We start from the raw sequence: 21024 nt of genomic DNA, 5'->3' as shown, positions 1-21024 counted from the left end.
TATTTCTAGGCATCAAGTTTAATTAAGTGTACCCAAGGCAATTACTATTATCTATTATGTACACTGTTACATATGCAAAACCCCCTCAGATTATGGAGTAGAACAGTATTGTGTCAAATATTGCATACATAATCACAGAATCCATATCTCATATCTTAAACAAGAAGCAACATATGTTTACCTCTGAGAGATGGGAAGAAGTATGAGACAATAAATAACTGGAAGGTGCAGTACTCAAGTTCCTTATTCATTGTACATTCAGAGAACTTAATTATATGCAGTAAAAAAAAGAATAAAGTAGGATTATGCTTTAAGCATAATATCAAAAGCCCAGGTACCATGACAAGGATAACCCTCTGTCCCTTACCTGCTGTATAAATATTTTGTAATGTGAATATATATTAAAGGCATACTTTTATAGACACAAACATACACATGGATACAAATAAAACATAACTATACTTGGTCTGCTTTCAGAACATGGTAATCAAGGAATCAGGGAGAGAAATGTGAGAAGACTCTGACTGAATGCCAGCAGTACAGAAGTTCAGTTGTTATAGTCAGTGTTTATTGTTCTGGAACAGGAGCCAATATTGTGCATTGAAAAGACATTTGTTAAAATGTCTGGACATTGCTGGGAAGAAGGACTAGAAATTAAAACTTTCCAGCTCTTGTAGCCATGACCTTCAATTGCTGTGTTGTCCATCACTACTCTCTTGCACTACTCCAGTGTGCTTTGTAAATCTGCAGAGAGCTGACAGGAGAGATAATTCTGATCCTACATCAGACAGCACTTGTTGATCATAGTGATCTTGAGACAAGAGATAGCCCGGACCTAAGAAGACCACAGAAGACAGGTTTTCTAGGTCCCAAGGTCGACACTGCGGGCATGGTGACCACTGCTAACATGTTTCCTTTTGCTTCTTTCCTTCCCGCTTCTGTACTTTGTGTTGATTTCACATCTTTTGTGTACCAGATATACCATTAATGGTACCTCCTCTGATCCACTCCTCCACCGACTTCAGGTGATATACTTTCCACTGTTTGGACCCTGAACATAACAGGTCAATGTCAAGCAGCAAATCTGCTGATGCAGTGAAGACATCAGATGCCCAATTGCACATGCTCATGGGCATTGAGTCTATCCACTGGCAGACCTGCGTGACTACATCTACAGGGTTTTGTGGCTTGCACACTCGAAGGCAGGATTAAAATTCTACCTAAGCCACATATCAGGTACCTAAATGCTCTTCTAATTATGTTCCAAAGACATCGTCCAAAAGATCTCCTGCTCTGCAGGAGAGTTGTAGTGATAAGACCCCATGTAAAAAACAACTAGAATCATCAGAAAAATCTTCCCTTCTACTCTTATTAGATGCTGCTTTTGGGAATTTTCATAGTTCAAGGAGCAAGGCTGAAGAAACAACCAACCTAACCAGCTGCATGTAATCTATTCTGAGTTCTCCAAATTTTTGCAAGGAAAAGCATCAGAAATACACCAAAGGAGATGCCATAAAAAAAACTTTTGATAAGTTCATTGCACTGGTTTTGGCTGAGATAGTAGCTGGTATGGAAGTATATTTTGGATTTGTGCTAGATTTTTTCAGTGCAAACAATGCTAAAATGTTTTAGTTACTGCTGAGCAGTACTCTAAAAAGTCAAGGCCTTTTCTACTTTTCACATCCTACAAGTGAGTAGGCTGGGGGTGCACAACAGCCTGGGAGATGACACAGCCGAAAGAGCTGACCTCAACTGACCACCATATTCCACACCATATAATGTTATGCTCAGCTTATAAAGCTGTGGGAAAAAGAAGGAAAGAAGGGACATTTAGAGAGATGACATTGACCTTCCCAACTGTTATGCATGATGGAGTCCTGCTCTCCTGGATATGGCAGAACACCTGCCTGCTGATGGGAAGCAGCGAATGAATTCCTTGTTTTGCTTGCTCTTGTGTGGCTTTTGCTTTACCTATTAAATTGCTTTCTCACTTTCACCCTTTCGATTCTCTCCCCTATCCAATCAGAGGGGAATGACTGACAGGTTGTGTGGGACTTGGTTGCTGGCTGGGGTTAAATAATGACAGTCATAAATTACTATCTTGTCAATATTGTGTGCAGAAGCTATTTCTATGTTTATTTAAAATAAATGTTCATGGAGACTCTTTCAAAGTTTCATCTTTGCTTAATTTGTTTTGGTAAGTTTACTGTCTTGTGAGATCCTGCCTGAGATGAACAGTGTATTTCAACTCTCTAAAGAGCAAAGCTATGAAGTAATAAGGCAACCAAACCTCCTAGCCATCAGTGCTGTAAAATAGATTCTATAATCTTTACTGGCCACAGCACAGTAGAAAAAATAAAACTGGCTTTCTACAGAATGAAGAAAACTGTGTATGTACTTTTTCAGATAGCAAGCAAGTATAGCCCTTAAGTATAACTTAAATGTTTTCAGCAAGTTTTCAGTGTATGGCTCCTAACTGTTATAAGAGGAGGTAATAAATAAACATATAAAAGTAGCTGGAAAAAAAAAAACCACACCAAAAACCAAAAACAAGAATCTTGAGGTTTTATAAGACATTGAAAGTTGAACTTGTGACAGTTTGCATTTTTAAGTGTATCAAATGGCTTTTTAGAGGGAATAATACTTGGAATGTCACTGTTCCCCAGGGTGAGACAAATGTATGACAAAGCTTGTTTTGAAACAGGGAGGAAGCAAGCCAGAGAAGCCCATAACTTTGTATAGAGTATTGTTTCAAGTAGCTACACACTTTTCATACTTCATAAGGCAAGAAAGAAGCACTTAGCAATTTTGCACATACAAGAAATAATGCTCGTAATTTTCACATGAGTATCAGATTACTGATATTAGTAACAAGCAAAGCCTGGGAGCAGAAAAATTAACAGCTTACAATGAAAGGAAACAAAAATATTGCCATTCACACCTTCACCCACCCTTTGCTTCTGGGAATCTAATGTTGCATCCAGTGGAAAGTTCTTAAGTATATCTTTTTTTCCCCATTAAAAAGTGTTCCTACCTAAAGGTACCAGTATTTTTTAACTCTAGATTTCAAGTAGATCATTTTACATTAGAAAAAAAACTCTAAACGAATAAGCAAGATGGAAAAATAAATGGAGCTTACCAGTAGACTTTTTAAGTGCTACCAAAGAACTGTAAAAGTAGTCTCTTGGAGTAAGTACCTCATCTGGGACAATCTCAGCACAAAAGGAGGACAGCAGTTCTCTTTGAATGCAAGCTTTAGTTGCCGTAAATAGTCACTCTTGAATTCTGCAAACGGATTCATTCGGTAGCTACTCTTAACTGTCCAGGATGGACTTTGCGAGTGTACAGTTCAGGTGCTCTGTTACAATTGCTACCAGTAAATAAACTATCAGCGTTTTCAGACTCTTGTATTATCAGCGATGAAGTTTGGTTTTCCTATTAAAGTATCTTAGACTAAGCTCTTCTAAAGTTGAGCTGTACATACCGTTTCTTTCCAAACTTTGTGGTTTTCCTATAGATTTTCTATGAAGAATGAATAGGTTGAAAAGCAGCACTTATAGAAGCCTCCCAGTTGTTTCCTGAAGGAACTTACATGCCCCAACCAGATTGCTGGCCCTTGTGCCATTTTTTAAGAACAACAAAATACCAGACTTTGCTGGAAGTTGCTTCAGGGTCTTATACTGTAAGCTTTTGTTCCTCTCTATTAACAGTGGCGCTGGGCTTTCTACCACGGCCGCTCAAAGGCCTTGCTCATGCTGGAGAGCTGCTGCTGCTGCCTTCAGAGCACAATGTTGTACGGGAAGAGGCTAGAGCTTTATTAACCCAGAACTTAATCCCCACGTTTGGGCGCTAAAGCACTTCTAGGTTTGTAAGTCTGTTCGGAACGCGTGTGCCTTTTTTAGTAGTGGTTAAGGACAACCGGCCCCTTGCCCATGACGGGAACGCTACTCAAAGTATCGAAGGTAAACTGGACCGCCGTCCCTGTCCGTGGCTCCGCTACCGCCGTGGGCTGCGAGCAGCTGTCTCTCCCCACAGCCACCGCATTTCTCAGTACGAGAGGGTCTGATCCCTCGTGAGGGAGATCAGACGGCATAAAAAGAGGACCGGGCGGATCCCGCTGGTTCCGAAATGGGGAGATTGTCACGGCCGCGGCGCAGCTTCCCGGCAGGGAACAAAATCCCGCCCTGCCTGCCCAGACCCTGAGGGAGGCGAGCGGCGAAGACACCTCCCCGGCCTTTATCGTTTGCACAGCACGCGGGGTGTGCCGGCTGTCGGTGCCGCCGCAGCAGGGCTTTCTCGGGGGGGCCGTGACTCACAAAAGCCTTTCTTATCCTGCCCCTGCACGCTCACCCCGCCGACAGCACCTCAGCACTGGGGCCCGGCCCTTTCTACCCTGCTGCCGGAGCGGGTTGATGCAGTCCACTCGACTCCTCTCCCCGCCACAGCGCACAAGTTGGTTCAGCCCGGGGCAGGCACTAGGAATAAGCCCTGTCCCCTTTGAAGAGCCTCGGTTCAGGCTCTGTTCTTCCCTCCCACTGCCGCTGCGCACGGCTCGGTGCCGACGGGGCCCTCCCGCCCGGGCGGCGGCGGGGTCGGGGAAAGCAGCGGCAGTTCCACAAGTTCCTGTTCGCCGTGGCTGAGGCGCGCACAGGCGGTTGGTTCGAGCGTCGGGGCTGCGAGTCGTCGTGTTTGGGAGCGGACGGAGCAGGGGCGGCGGCGGCGGGAGGGGTGTTGTGCAGAAGCTGCCGATGCTGCTGTGAGATGGCATCATTCTGCGCGGCGGCGGCTACAGCACCAGCGGAGCGCGGCGCGGAGGGGTGAGGAGCCGCCGCGGCGGAGAAAAAGAAGAAGAAAAAGGTGGGAGGAAGGAGAAGGAGGCGGCAGCAGCTGTGAGGCTGCGAGTCACGGTAAGGAAACAAAACAGGCGCTGCCGCAGCCGTTTCGCTTTGCGGTCTGTCTCGGCCTGAGGAGAAAAACGGCTGCCGTTTTTCTGCCTCTTTGCAGCCGACTGGCTTTAAGGAAAAGGGGGCGATGAAGGCAAGACGGGGGTGAGCTCTGAACCGGGTGCGAGCTTCCCCTGTCACTGAGGGGCGGGGAGGAAGGGAATGGGCGTGGGGGCTAAAATGGCGAAGGGATCTGTGGTAAGGTCTCGGTCCCTCAAGCAGTTCATCTCGTTGCCCCTGTCGGGTTCTGCTGGAGCCGGGTGGAGGAGGAGGAGGGTTGCTTATCCCCTTGGATGCCCCGTTTGTTGTCTGAATGATTGCTGTCGTTCCACCTCCCGCTCTGGCCCATGCCTGGACGGGGCCGAGGGCCTCTGGACTCACACCTGGCAGAGGGAGGGTGGGTGCTTGGGTGAGCTTGTGGAGATGTGGGGTAGGGGGGGAGGCCGAGGAGAAGTGTCACCGGTGTCCAGTATCAGGCGAATAACCTTGTTTATTCCTGTCTACGGCCTTTCGAGTGAGGGTGACTGAGGGCTGAGTCCTGACCTGTGTCGGCGCCGAGTCGATTGCGAGAGGCATTAGTGTCTGGGAGTCAGGCAGGCAGTTCCACGACCGGCCCTTGACTGCTTATCTGCTAGGTGAAAGCAGAGGAGAAGGATATTGTTACGTTTCAGTTCACCTTCCTCTGGTGAAAGTGGGGAGGGAGGAGGGGAAGAGCCGTTTCTCTTCTACAATGAGCTACTGTCACCCCTCACAGTACCAGCAGTGTGCCTGCTCTCAAGAGGAGGGGGCACAGGGGAGTGGGAAGTCCTTACGGTTGCTGCTCAAGTTATAGTGTCTGGTGGTCTGTCTGGGTCCTTTCATGTGTGTTTTACTGAGCGCACTGTATCAGTTCAAGACCTCAAAAGACCTATTTATTTGACTTACCTTTGTTTCTGTTGTGGCAAAATGTTACAACTCGGTGTGTTTATTGGTTTTATTTGTAGTTGTCTTACGTTTGGAACAAGACCAATTCTCACCCCAGTTTGGCTAGAGTGTTCTAAGCTCTGCCTTCACATCTATAACTGTTTAAAGTGTACATCAAAGAGAAAAGGACTTGATGCCATCTAATCATTTTAATGGGAGCTCTTCAGTGTTTTTGTGAAACTGGAAAAAAAGACGTGTTAATATTTCAGTTGTATTTTTACATGCAGCTGTGGCACAGAAAGTCCCCAGAATATTTAACATTAACCCCCTCAAGTTCTGGAAGTTTAATAACACTGTCTTACTAGGTGATAGTAGCAGTGGCTATAGAAGGCTGGGTTATATATGGCCATACATATGGAAGACAATATGGCTTTCATAGTAACAGCAATCTCCCATTTAAAATCATATTCTGGTTTCATGCCTCTGTGATATAGAAACAAGCTGATTGTTGGTGGGCCTTGAAAATTCTTCACTAACTTCAACTTCAACTGGCTTTTTAGCATTTTTTTAAATTGAAATTTTGTATGCTGCTTTATCTGAGGCCATGTTGGTCAAGGTATAAACTGAATTATTATTTCTTACTGATTTTAATGCTAATGAAGATGGAGTGTTGCATAGAAAAAATGAAGGATCTTTCATCCTTTTGAGAAAAAATGTGGAGTTGTAAAAGAGTTTATTTTGACAAAGATGCTGTCAAATGTGGGTGATGAGAAATGCTTTCAGCTGATGTTGCTTGTGAAACTGGATTTGGAATCCTTTTATTGCCTCTTTGATGTGTATTCTGAACAATATTTTAAAGGTCTGATCTCATAAATGCTTCTGGTTTGAACAACCTGTTATTATCACTAATCTTTTTCCAATGATACTAAAGAGTAATTCCCTTAAATACATAATTATACTTTAAAACATGACAGCAGTTTTACATACCTGGGACTGATTTAATCTCTCAGCATGGGGCACTTTGTTGCCAAAGGGGTGTAAATTATTTTTCGAACTAAAATAATCCATATTTGTTGCTAAACATGAATGAACTTAACAAAGACACGCAGCCTGACTTACGGTGTTTAAGTGTTGGCCATAAACAATTGCCTGTCAACAAGTGCTTCTTAAGCATAGGAGTACTGACAGAGCCAGCCTCTTTTCCTGAGTTTGTGGAACCCTTGGAAGAGTGAGGAATTGTCGGCTGCTTCTACTGCATTTCATTTTTCGTCTTATCTTTCCTTATGAAGTTGGAACTTTTGATAAGCTGGAATTTCTACCCACTTTCCTGTTGTTTTTTTCTTAAGTCTTGAAAAGATATGTGTGGGAAAAGTTTTCTCTTGGTGTTTGGAAACAAAGAGAAGTTGAGAGTAAGGATCTATGAAAAAAAGCTGGTATTATTACTTACAAAAGTATTGTGTCAGTTAAAAATAACTGGCTTTCTAGCTCTGCATTAATTGCATAATGACTTAGAGAAAAAGCTGCTCCAGTGTGTCTTTTTACATGGAAGTGTGTAAATTTGGGCAGGGTTGCCCAGTTTCTGTGGTAGTGTCAGGTTAACCAAAATCTTGTCATTTTTGCTGTCCTTAGGAAATTTGTAAGCCATAACTGTTGAAACCATCTTTTGAATTCTGAGTTAGGCAATGTGTAGTGCCATTCTTCTGTATTGCTTTGGCCAGTGTGCAAATATAGACAGCAGGAGTTGGTTACATCCAGCTCTTTCTGCAGAAGTTTGTTTTTGTTCTGTAGGTTCTAGTTCAGATTTATCATAATCTGCTGACATTCTCCTGTAGTGGCATAAACTAGTCATGGGTAAGAAACATTGCAAGTATTAGGGTGCTCACTTGTTTTCTGCAGGAAAATGACATGTCTTGGGAGAGAAATCTCTTCCTCATCAGGAGTTGGAAGTATCCAGAAGAGGCATTTCAAGATTGTAGAAAGAAGGCATCTTATGAGTGGTGCACCCTTATTGTTGTGGAGTTCTTTTCTTTTTTTTCCATCTTTTGTGATTACTATTTTGTGGGATACTTTCGCTATGTTTGAGGACCTAATAGTTAAATGAGAAAACACACTTAAGTGTAGCTCTGTTTTGTAAATGTAATGTTGCTTTACAGAGGAACACTGAAGATTCCAAGGAAGCTATCTGCTCTTAGAGCAGTTGTAGTATGTCAGTTATTTACCTGCCAGAGTGCTATGTTTTGCGTTTTCTCTTTTCTTTCTTTTTTTAAGCTTCCTTAGCATTTCAGAGAAGCCTTTATGCTGATGTTATGTGTAGGTTTTAGTAACCGCCACTCATATGATACATAATATGAATCAATTAACCATTGCAAGTTTGCATGGCTGTGTGGTGCTGTGGTTCCATAACAGCAGATATATGGCAAACAAACACGGGGTTTTTATTCATTTTCCCCTTAGTCATCATTGGGGATTGTGTAAGTTTGTGATCCAAATTATAGCTTGGTAATTAAGTATTTTCAAAATAGCACTTTAATCCCATATTCTTTTCAAATAGGATTTTTAGATTTAATTTATATATTTACTGAGTTTGGAGAATAAACTGAAATTTACATAGCTGGATATGTTACTTTATTATGGCTTTTGACTTAAATTGGAGTACAGCATGTGTTTAACAAAGCAGATTATATTCCTGGGCCTTTGAAACTTTATTAATAATCTTTTTTTTGTTTGTTTGGTTTTTTTTTTTTTCTTTCTTGCTGGAATGTATTGGAGATGTTTATGTTCTGCTTTAACCTACTCTAGGGTCTGAGCATGCTTAAATATAACCGGTTCAAAACCTGAAAACTTTTTAACATCCTCGCTGTTAAGGATGTTAATTAGGAGTGATGTAATTAACATGGCCAATTGTCTTTTTTAATTTTTTTTTGTGGTGATATTCAGTTTCTGATGTCTAATTCAAGGACTCTTCCATTGGCTCAAATCGTTTCAGAATATTTTTTTAGAAATATAAGTATCTGTTGCTGAAAAAAACACCAGCACAATTTCTTAATTAGTGTTACATGTGTATGGCTTCAGAGATACAAATGTGTTAGTAATTGACCTTCTCAATTAGTTCTAGTGACACAGAATTAATCTGATCTGTTTTTTTCTATAAGGATTTTGGAGTTTTATTCAATCGTGGACATGGAAGAAACAATTTAAAAAGGGCTAAGAAGAGAGTGCCACATTTTAAAAATAAGCAGTGAAGTATTGTTTTACACGTGGAAGGATCTTCACCTTGCAGCCTGAAGTGGGCAGAAGAGAGCTCTTCTCTATGCTTCTGCGAGGGCAGACAAGAGTGTACAGAGTATGCTCTGCACGCTTCTCTAGTTAGTAGGGTTTCTAAGCAAAATCATTTTGTTACAATCGTTTAAATAAGCAAGAGATTAGCAAAAGAGTCCTTTTAAAAAGAAGCAAGTGCAACCTTTTGTTTGTTTCTCCTATAGATGACTGAAAAATACCAGAGTACTTTGGATTGAGTGTGCATTTCAAGGCAGCCTGTGATTCATCAGCATAAATAGAACCAAAGGAGTTACAGTTTTAGAGCAGGGAAAAGTAAACAGGAAAGATAAGGTTCATAATCTGTACAATTGCACAATATACTTGGGCTTCAGAACTGAAAAAAGAACACATGTCCAGTTTTGAAATAGTGATTTGCTAGTTCCTGAGAAATTCAGTAAGATGATTTCCTTCTTTTGTTGTTTATATGCATGAACTAAAACTGCTGAGCAGATCAAGATACATTCATATTAAAAAATGACCTTGTTTTTTGTTAACTGGTGCATTGGAAATAGCTCTCTTGTGTTTTTTTGTGTATGCAGTGCCATTAAAGAATCTGTGAACATAACAGTCAAAAAGCAGTGTAAGAGGAAGACTAAAGAGAAGATGAAGAGCAACAGTGCTGACAGTTTTCCCTGTTCTCTTGTCAGATTAGCAGCTTCCTCACTTCTGCCTTTCCCAGTATTCCTTCGTTCTTGACACTTCTTGTTTTCCACTTCCAGCTGCTTTCTTCCAGTGTTATCTTCTTAGAAAATGATTGCTGTCTTACTATAGTAGTTGGAAAGATTTTGGGTTTAAAGGGGAAAAAAAAGTCTATTTTGACTGTAGATGCAAGGTACAAAACCAGAAAAAAAACTCCAGTCAATACTGAAAGACTGATACTTGTGTGTCATTTCAATGTACAATAAAATAGACCCCTGGCTGCATGTCTTGTGAGATGTTACTGACAAAGCTGTGGTGTCGTGGGACAGTGAGTAGAAAGGCACTGTTAAGAGAATCACCATGGAGAGGAAAACTAGTTGGAGGCTTAGGTCTGGACATGACAAGAAGATTGATCCTAACAGACTGGCAAAATCTGTAGGTTATTGAATAACAGAAGTGGAAAATTCACAGGGACATAACAAGCTAGTTTAATATTTGGTGATAGCTTTCTTTTTGTGTTGACACAGGAAAGCTAATGTATGTTGGAAGAAGTAGTTATACCCCATCCATCAAAATGGGCTGTAAATTAAATATTTGGTGTAAGACCTCAGCATAATTGTGAATTGCTTTTTGAATATTAAAATGAAGGAGAAAATACTTTTCTCCAGTTTCTTGATGTATGTTTTGGACTGACAGACTTTACTGTTATTCTGTTTAAGCAACTCAAAAGTCGCTAACACTATTTGTTTCACTGTACCTGTGGTCCTGTCTGTAATAGAAGCATCATTGTGATTAAGAATAAAAAGTGAGGTGTACACTAAATATTCTGCCAGTGAGCAATGGAATTAGACTTCATACACATTTTCCTTGCATCATTGCAGTTCTCTTTCCATTTGCAGTTGTAGACTTTTCTTACTCTTAGTAAGAAAACTACTACGTACACAACTCCAGCTAAGACTGATTCAGAGCTGTGTCTGTGATAGCGGTGTAGCCTTTGAACCAGGCAGCCTGGATAGTTTTGAGTTCCTGCTGTAGTCTTTTGCTCAGCAAGCACAGGAAATGTCTTTTTCCTCTGCCTAGTTGTTGACTTTAATGTATCAGAGGACATTAATTCTCAGTTTAGCTCAGTATGGTAGTGAACAGATTCATTTAGAGGGATGGAGATGAAAGGAAGAGTGGGAAGAGGCAGGTGGACAGTATGAGTCACACATTTGATGTTTGCTTGGGTAGCCAAGCTAAGAAGATCTTTGCTAACCTAAGCATTAGGCAAAACAGTACAGGCAGTGCAGTGAAATTGTAATCTGTCATTTGTTTTGACCTCCTCCATAACTCTCAGAAAAACAAGGCTTTGTAAAGCTCTGTAATTGTACTATATTTTTTTTTCTTAGGCTCTTCTATGAGTCTGGCAATATGTTGTAGTTAATGCATGGATCAGTGTTGCAGTATCTGAACCAATGGTCAGCGAATGTACTTGAAAACACAAGAAGTATTTTTGTATATAGCTTACTCTCCATGCCAATATGAGTGGGCAGAGATTTGCTTTCTGAGATAGAGATGTAGGAACTCTGTATAGGTTGGTTTAAGAAAATCAAAGCGTTTCTGCATTTATATCAGGCATGGTGTGAATATTAGAACTGGTCCAAAGGAGGGGAAAAAAAAAAAAAGATGAAATGTCTGGAGGACATGACTTACAGGAATCATCTGAAGATACTTGGTTTGCTTATCTGGAGAGAAGATGAGATTGTGGGATGAATTCATTGCTGTCTAGGACTTGTCCATGAGGGGACCACCCCTCAGTGAAGAAATAGTGTATCATTGAGAGAGAAGAGGTCAGGATCTTTTTCTCCACTTCGCAATGAACACACTTGCTATTAGTGCATTTAACTCCAGCATCCAGATCACTGATTAAAAAATACTGGACAGAACTGGTGCTACAGCCATCCTAAGGAACGCCACTGCTGACTGGTTGACAACTAGATGTAGTTCTATTTTTTTATAACCCTTCAAGCCACACCCTTCAGCCAGTTCTTCACTCAGTGAGTGCAACATGAACCTGCTTATCTTAGAGTTGGACAACACACCCAGAAAGTTGCTGTGAGAGACAGTATGAAAAGCCTTCCTAAAATCCAGAAAAACTGCATCTGCTGTGTTCCCTTCATGCATGAATTGGGTGATGTTATCATAGAAGGAGATCAAACAGGACCTTTCCCTCTGTGAATCTGTGTTGACTTGGCCTGAGAACTGCACGATTCTTTAAATGCCTTTCAGTAGTACTCTGTAGGATGATAATTTTTTCCAGGAACTAGAGTTAGACTGACAGCTCTTGTAGTTTCTTGGGGCTTCCCTCACGTCCTTCTTGTAAACTGGAGTAACATTGGCTGACTTCCAGTCAGCAGGGACCTTCTTAAACTCTCAAGAACTTTAGGAGATGATTGAGAGGTATCCTGCTGTAACATCCACTAGCTTCTTCCTTACTCTTGGATGAACCTTCTGTGGACTTGTGACCATTCAGCTGATCGAGTCAGTCCCTTAACAGTTTCAGTGTCCACAAATGGGAAGTCACCACTCCTACGCTCATGACCCTCTGACTCAGGAGACTCAGCAGCCTTAGTTCTATCGACATTACTGAAGACTAAGACCAAAAAAATGCATTGAATACTTAGGCTTTTTTCTTCATCCCATTAATCAACAAGTTTTGGTTCAATGCTTCATCTTGCTATTAACATACTTTTAAAAGCCCTTTGTGTTATCTGCCACAACACTGGTCACTGAGCTCTTTATCAAGCTTTGGCCTTTTGTGTCCTCTCCCTGCACAAACGAACCATAGCTCTGTGATCTTTCTGCAAAGCCTGACCCCTCTTTCAGAGATCATGTACTTCCTTTTTATTGAGCTCCAGAAGGAGTTCCCCACTCATCCAAACTGATCTTCTGCCTGGCTTCTTCGACTTCTGACACAGAGGAGTTCCTTGCTCCTGTGCTTCCAAGAGGTGGTTCTTAAAGGCTGGCCAGCACTTGTGGACTTGTAAACCCGCAGAAGCAGATTCCCAGGGTACTCTGCTAAATAATACCCTCAGTAGCTTCAAGTTTGCTCTCCTGAAGTCCAAGGGAGAAATTCTGATGTCCTATTTCTCTTATTGCACTGAAGATTTTAAACCTTTTCATGATCAGTGTGGTGAGAACAGCCACCTATCATCACACCCATCACAGTCCTTCTCTGTGCATAAATAGCAAATTCATCAGGGCATTGTTCCTACTTGGCTCAGTGAGTACCTAGGGCCACAAGTTACCTTCTACAAACATCAAGAATTTCCCAGACTTGCTCATCACAGCAGTATAGTATTCCCAATTGATCTTTGGGATGTTGAAATCTTCCATAACAAAGGCTACAGATCCAGGTATTGCTCTTGATTGCCTATAGAATAACTCATTAGTGCTTGCATCTGGCAGGGCGATGGATAGTAGACACCCTCTATAACAGCTTTTTGTTTTCAATGCCCTGAATCCTCATCCGAAGACTGTTAACCACATTGTGACTAAACGAGAGGGCTGTACAGTTAAACCTCTCCCTTTTGTATAGGGCAGCCCTGCCACCTTGCATTCCTTGCCTGTGCTTCCTGAGCAGCCTACATGTAGGCCTACATCCCAGCACCCCAATCGTGGAACTTAGTGTTCCACTAAGTCTTGCTAATACCAGCTATATCCTAGCTCTGGGAACTGATGAACGCTTCCGCTTCACGAAGTGTGCAAATAGAGCTCTTACGTACATTGTTTCACTTTTAGGTTGCCCTGTGTGGAGTCAGGAATTGGACAAGATGATCTTTGTGGGTCTCTTCTGTCTCAAGATGTTCCGTGACTTAAGAAGAATGAGTTTGTTTTGCAAGTCAGTTCTGTCTGTCTGCTGTAGGGTTGGCAACTTGGAACATAGTAACAAAATATTTGCAGTGTGTAAGCCATGTTGAAGTATCTCTGGAGAAGCTGTTAGTTGTCAGGAGGAACTAATGCTTTGCCTTGCTGACAAAGCCTTACAGATTGTAGGGAGGAGCTTTCTCAAGCTGAAATTCTACTGATGTCAAAGCAGATCCTGAGGAAGCCACGGGTGTATCTCTACTTGTCAGTGTATGTTATGGACTCACTGAAGATGGGAGAAATGAAGTGCTGCTCTGTCTCTTACTGGTTTGGCTAGTCTGGAGATGTGCTCTGGAAAGCATGTTGATATTAAAGCTTTATCCTTCTTTGTTATATCATGGTTGGATTTACTACGTAACATTTTGCCTTTCCAGTCCTCTTTGCCTAAAGTATTTGATTTTTTTTTTTTTTTAATTGAAATTGCTTGTAAGCTACCCCTTGGTGAAGGGGTGAGGAATACTGTCAGTGGAAGATGATTTTGGTAGTACTTTTGAGCATTGCCAATGAAGCAAGACATTTTACTGGCAGAAAGAACTTGGATGTCCCACTGTTGTTAGTGGGAGCATTGGTCACTGGTTTTCACAACTGGACTGCCTTTCTTTTGGTGTAAGAGAGACAAAACAAGACCTTCTGCTTAATAATGCCTTTTTTGGCCTGTTCTATTCCTTTACTTACTTTCAGTAAATTAAAAAAGTCATGTTTTTTTTTTTTCTATTTGCCATTAAAAAGATATTAAAATCTATTAACATTTTTGCAACTGTTAGTAATTTTAAGGGGGACTTACAGCCTGAGTAACTGTTAGAATATGTTAATTTACAATTAAATGTAATCCTTTTAGGACTCTTCAGTAGCTAGAGGGATATGTAATGTTCCATGAGTAAGTAAAAAAATCTCCTAAAGACTAAAGCATAAGTTGATGGAACAGGCACTCATGTTGTTGCCTTTAATTTCTGATGCTTTAGTTGCATTTTGAGATAAAGAGAAGATTTTTCACAGAGGTGTAAATTTGCAGAAGATGTAATTGTTGGCTAGACTGTGCGCTGAAACTTTTCACATGAATTTGGAAATGATCCTTTGAAGTTTTTTGTAATAGCCTACCATGTCAACTATTCCTTGCTTTTTATTGAGGTCTTATTTTACCCTTGTTGATCTGTAACTACCCAAAATAATTTATACAGTTGCAGCAGTATTAAAGTAAAATAAATCTGTGTAAGTATTGATAAACAGACTGTACTCTTCCAGGTGATGTCACAGTGATATGTGATGACTGTGGTTTAGACAGAAGCATTGTGGTAACTGTGATCTTTATGTGGCTCTAAAGACTGTCTCCTAATTAATTTTTGGGTATTCAGGAATTTTGAGTGGTATAGGGGCTGTATATGTCAGTGAGACAATTCTGAATTTAAAGCTTCACATCTGTTAGACCAATGAAATTTAACCTGGAAGTTGAACAAAGAAGTGCAGTAAGTTCATATTCAAGAGTGTGTGGTGACTGTAGCCCTGTTAGAATTAAGCCTGTGATTTTTCAGGAAGATTATAACTGTAAGGATGGTGACTTTTACTGTATGTGATCCTCTTTGAGGTTATTTCTACATAATCTTTAAAAGATTTAACCCCTAATCAACATGTTCACGAGCAAAACCAGACATTTGTTTTAAGTGAAAACAAATCTTGGCTTCTGAGAATTTTCACTTCTAATGAGGCAAGGGACTGATGATGTAAACCCATCTGAGTGCCAGTCTGTCAGTCCCTCTGCTGTGGGACTTCTTTTCTGTCCCTGTGCAGTTTCATGCAGTATATGCTTGTTCTCTGTCGCTACTGCAACCTTCCCCCTCAAGAAATCTGAGATTAAAAGAAAAAAATATTTATGTCAAAACTATTCTTTTAGTTCTGTAGCCTTGGTTGTTGGTTTTTTTTTTTCCCTCCTCTGTCTGTTCCTCATGATGCCAATCAGGTTTACGTGAAGTCTTTATTATTTTTAGACTGTCCTTTTCTTGAATATGAGAATCGATACCACTACCTTACACAATGTTACTAGTGCTGTTTTTATCACTACTTCAAACAGTTGATGTGATCAACAGGGCTATTGTCTTGTCCAATTCCCCACTCCCTGTCATGGCTGCATCATGGTTAGTAATTTTCCTGTCAAAAGCTGAAGGACTAAGTTTTGGGTTATGCTTCTGTGCTTTGTGCAGCAGAATTTCTCTTATGTCCAGACCATCTTTTAGGGAGTTGTAGGTGTCCAAAGCTCTAGATAAGATGTTTCATCTTGTACAATACAACCTGACCAAATTATCTTCCTGCAGTTTTTGTTGTCCTGGAAGAAAGATGTGTTGGACTGGGAATGGGTGACTTCAGTGTGCATCAAGCACTTTGGCCTGTTTTTTTCAGAGGACAGCAAGAGTAGCTTTTTGGATCCTGAATGAAATTTGCAAACATCATGATGTGAACAGATTCTGATTAGGCAGTAACTGTTAACTTCATTAAAAAACGTTGGTATCTGAATTTGGACAGTTACTGATAAAAATAACAGATGACTAAAGCTTTAAGTTTTCTTTATGTATTCTTGGAAAAGGAAGTTACTACAAACAGCATTTTTTTTGTTTTCTTCTTCTTGTGACTCAGAAAATTTAATGTGTCTTTATCCCTTAATTCCTAACCAGTTAATTCCTGATCATTCCTCTAAACAATGATGGAGGAAGACTGCAGCTTTGGAATCTTTACAATATGTTGAGCTAGAATTAGTCACTTCAGCTCATTTGCTCTGTTCAGTACAGCCCTTTTGAGTATTAAATGTGATGTAACATTTTCTTTATTCTCAATAAAAGCCATGCTTATTACACAAATTTTAAATTATTTATTTGCACTTTCATGTATTTAAATTTGTTTTTCTGAATGTTATTTGACATGTGAAGACAGTATTTTGTCAGAAAAAAACACATAAATTTGGAAAAAGATTGCAACTGTGGTTGTGGCTGTGTACATAAACCTACGTGTTCCACTTTGCCAAGAACAGGAGATAGGCTTCTGTTACAGAAGGATGTTAATATTGTATGGACAGACACCAGACTGGGGCACTGTTGGTGTGGGAGACAGTGACTTAATTGGTGTAGACATCTGCCTTAGCTAACCCCAAGCCTAACTTTCTTTCATCTGTGGCCTCTGTTGTGATCTCCCTGGCACAATGTCTGCCAGATATTGTAGCCATTTTTTCATTTATGAGGAAAGATGCAAAGCTGAGTATAGCTAATTATCACTTCTCTGTTACCAGAAGATTGGCAGGTATGCTTGCCTGATGTAGTTAGTAGCTTGGTAGCAAGCAGAGCCAGAAACTCAGGTTAGGGCAAGTGGCTTGCCTTGCAGATAAATCAGCACTCTGAAATCTGAGTAGATTAGGCAGTGAACTGCCTACTTCAGGATTTTGTCACAGTTTATTCCTTTATTTCTATATTTCTTTTACTTTGTGGGTGGTAGGAGTAGAGTTAAGGAAAAAATCTAAATAAACCACAAAACCCAACCTATCAATTAAAATTAGAACAAAACAATCCCTGATGTCTTAGGTCAGTGCAGCTTGAATAGTAGAAGGAAGAAAAATGCAAATAATAGATTCATTAAATGCTTTAGATTGAAAGGGACCTTAAATATCGTCTAGTTCCAACCCTCTTGGTGTTGGCACAGACACCTTTCACTAGACCAGGTTGCTCAAGGGCACATCCTCCTTCAGGGAGGGGGCATCCATTACCTCCTTGGACAACCTTTTGTAGTATCTCACTACCCTCACTGAATAGAATTTCTTTCCAATATCCAGTCTAAATTTGCCTTTCATAAATTTCATAATGTATTTTGGCAATTATAAAAGTGTACCCAAACTGTATGTGGTGGGTGGTTTTTGGTCTGTTTGCTTAAGGTGATTATTGGTGTGGGTTGCTTTTTTTGGTGGTGTTGTGGGGGTGTGGGTTTTTTTTGGTGGTTGTTGGGTTTTTTTTTAAGTATGTAACTAGAACTAGATTGCAGACATTGGTTTCATGTGAAGAACTTGAGTTTGCTTTCCCCAGAATTTATTGTGTGTGTTGGTCCTTTGATGTCTTCCATACCGTTGGCCTCTGAAGTGGGATGTAAAAGGCCATCATTGAGGTGCAAGACAAAAATAGTAGGACTTAACATTTTTATCTGAACAATAAGAAAAAAAAAAAGTTCTATTTAATACATGTGTGGACACTGGCATGATCTTCGGAGGTTTCTCAATAGCATAGAAGCCACATGCTGCTGGGGGGGAACACTTGATCTTCCAAAATAATACATGACAAAAAGTATGATGACAAACTAAAGTGCATCCCTCTTTCAGCAGATAGTGTTGAAAGATATCTGGAAAACATTGCCAAAGATTTGAGAAAAGAGATACTAAAAAAAAAGTGATACTTTAAGAGGCTTACTGTACAGCTGAATACAAGCAGAGGGGTTTGTAATCTGGCTCAGGTATGGGTAGTTGCTAGGTTGTGTCAGTAATGAAATACACAAAAAAAGGAGTCATTAAGGAAAGATGCAGCAGAGAAAATGCATTTTTAACAGCAAATGACTTCTTTAATAACAAATGTTTAAATTTCAATGGAAAAACTATGCAAATGTAACCAGTAATGGAGTGGCTGCTTTGACTGATTTAAAAAGAATCCTTACAAGGAGAGCACCACATACTGAATTCATCCACTGTGTCATGTGTAGGCAAGCAACAAGGAAGCTGGAGCCAGAAGTGCAGGAAGTCCTGCAGGATGTCATCAGTGTGGTTAATTCTGTGAAAACAAGACTTGGGGAGTGACGTGGAGTGACCAGTGCCATGCAGAGGTTCACTGGTTGTCATGGCAGAGCGCTTAGTAGAAGAGTTAGAAAACTTTACCCATGTGTCTTTCACAAAGACGAAGGCTCAGGGTTTGCTGACCTGGTCTGTGGTGACAAGCGACTGTCAGTAGTATATTGACTATCAAGTGTTTTCTGAATGCTAAAGACACACTGTGTCTCTTCAAGGTGAAGATGATGTTTTAACAGTGAGCAAGTCTGAGTTTACTGCTTTGTTGAAGAAACTCCTGCTATGGTGAGAACACTCTGAAAATGAATATGTGAAAATATTTCCGTCATTGTGTGACTTTGTTGCCAGAAAAGGTGTGCGTCATTTATAAAACTCTCCTATCTGTACACTTGAAATCAGAATTTCCTTACCTGTATGAAGGTCTTCTGAAGGAAAACTTTCAGGTGCTTTTGAACCCATTTATTAAAAATATAAAATGCAACACCTTGGACTAGCTGATGTCACAGTAACAGTAACAACTGATGGGTTTCAGGGAAGATGGTTATTTACTGGACAATTTTCAAGAACAACTTTAGTTTAATTAATGGATGAGAATGAAAATGAGGGTCATGACTTCAAGTACAGCTAGTGATGCACTTTCATTTGGATGTATGAGTCTGTAAATTCTTTTCCAGCTCTGGCAGTCTTTAACACCAAATATTGGAATAAATTCAGTTCAGAACCATACCTTCAAATCACTGTGCTATATAGTGTTGAGCTAATGTTTTAAAAAATGATGAAGCTAATTAAATCACATGGCTGTCACCAAGAAAAAATTTTTTTGTAATAAGTAATTTTGGTGGCATTATTTTTTTTTTAAAGTTTATTTCATCTTTATTATGTTTGATAATGTACAGAATATGTTAGTACAGCAGTACCTATACATAGTTTATTTATAAATGTTGCACGTTGGAGGTGTGATGAAAAGCTTAATGATTCAGGTGTATGATCAAAAAGGTTTAGTGACAATGGTTCCCATATTGTTATTGCCATTGATTAATGTTCTCAGAAATAAATGTATGGGAGTTCAGATCCTGGAAAGTGTATGTTTTAAATGTATATATTCTTGTGAAAAACCATTATCTAATGGAGATAGAATACTTTATGTCTAGCTTTGTTTCAGTTGTAGCAGTTCAGGAGGAAGGAGGTGATGTTTTCTACATGTCCTTCAGGTTTTGGGATGCCCCAGATCAAAGCCACACCCTCTTAGTCACTGAAGGATGAGGTGGGATAGTCCTTGTGAGCTGTTTGCTGCCTCTGTAGATAAGGGAAGTGATCTAAAGGTGGAAAACAGTTGTATACAGAGCTGAGTGCAAATGTAGGGGTGGAATGCATATTGTTACCTGAATCACTTGCTTGAAGTGTATTCTTCTGGGGACAGCTTTGTTTTCGAGTATATAAATCATATATCAAGTGTTTCATATCAAATGTTTCAGACTTTTTGATAATATGAAGTTATTTGTGCTTGGTTAATCTGAAATCAGGCCATAAGCATACCTTCTGGAGATAGGAATTGTGATATTGGCAGCTGAATTATTTTTCTTGCTTTACACACTTATTCTAACTATGTAAATGTAAGCATTGCTGGAGGGTTTTGACATCCTCAAAGATAGAGTGGGACAAATTTCCAAAGTAATTGTTTCTTTAAACTAGTGTCATAAAAGAATGTGTTCTGCAATACCTAAGTAACATTTAGTAACTCATTGAGTAGTTGAACCAGTTATTTAATAGTTGCAACTAACACAGAGATATAAACACTTCTAATAAGCTACCTGTGTTGGTGTTTTTTTTGGTGTGAGTTTTTTTAGTTTAAATTACTCTTTTTTTTTTTTTTTTTTTTTTTTTATTTAATTTTAGGCAAAAGCCTAATCCTCTGACATGGCCACAGCCTCACCGAGATCTGATACAAGTAACAATCATAATGGAAGATTACAGATGCAAGTAACAGGCAAGTAGTGATTTGTGTTATGATGATTCTTAGATGAAAACATATGTGTTCTTAAAAAAAAATTATTTGAAATTACTGGTTAAAGGTAATAAATATCAGTACAGTTAGTGTTTTAATTAATAATTTCAGTGTTACAGTTAAGAATATGACTATATGTAGATGAAGCTAGGTGGAGGTTATGCAGTGTGTTGGATGAAAAGATGTAATGATTTCAAATTACAAAAAAGAAGTAAGATTTAATATAGCAGTAGAGACAGATTTGAGGAACTTGCTTGGGAACAATCAATCATCAATGGCACAAATTCTGTAGAGGGAACATGTGTTACTGGAATTCTACAAAAGAGATGGGCAGTTGTAGTGAACCCCAAGCTGAAAGTGGGTTCAGTGTTAAGGTGAATATGGACAAGGACTGGAAGAGATCACTAAATCTGCTAGGGCTTCAGAAGATTATGGTCTTCACTTGCATATCAGGTATAGATCTGTTGACAATAACATAGGTATTCTGTAGTAGGGCAGCAGATTTGATT

The 21024-nt window shown here is 39.9% G+C and overlaps 2 protein-coding genes across 4 annotated transcripts in view; one reads left to right on the top strand and one right to left on the bottom strand.

Moving 5' to 3' along the window:
- Positions 1 to 581: 581 nt before the first annotated feature.
- On the bottom strand, positions 582 to 5601 carry LOC135181399 (uncharacterized). The gene is made up of 2 exons (XM_064154562.1): positions 5429 to 5601; positions 582 to 5326 (listed from the first exon to the last, which is right to left on the bottom strand). Exons 1-2 carry the CDS (start codon positions 5517 to 5519, stop codon positions 4476 to 4478), a joined length of 942 nt encoding a protein of 313 aa, XP_064010632.1. The 5' UTR covers positions 5520 to 5601; the 3' UTR covers positions 582 to 4475.
- WWP1 (WW domain containing E3 ubiquitin protein ligase 1) overlaps positions 4821 to 21024 on the top strand; it is a 55548-nt gene continuing 39344 nt past the window's right edge. For 2 of the 3 annotated variants that reach the window (XM_064154552.1, XM_064154550.1), the window contains exons 1-2: positions 4821 to 4907; positions 20407 to 20497. In XM_064154552.1, the coding sequence (XP_064010622.1) occupies positions 20428 to 20497 (70 nt within the window). In that variant the 5' untranslated portion in view covers positions 4821 to 4907; positions 20407 to 20427. Of the gene's footprint in view, positions 4908 to 18750; positions 18796 to 20406; positions 20498 to 21024 lie in introns of those variants that run through there. The other variant, XM_064154551.1, reaches the window with a different exon arrangement.

Source organism: Pogoniulus pusillus, chromosome 14 (genome assembly GCF_015220805.1).
Source record: "Pogoniulus pusillus isolate bPogPus1 chromosome 14, bPogPus1.pri, whole genome shotgun sequence".
In the NCBI taxonomy this organism is placed as follows: Eukaryota; Metazoa; Chordata; class Aves; order Piciformes; family Lybiidae; genus Pogoniulus; species Pogoniulus pusillus.
The sequence above is the reverse complement of the archived record's forward strand: the minus strand, read 5'-3'. Positions and strand labels throughout refer to the sequence as shown.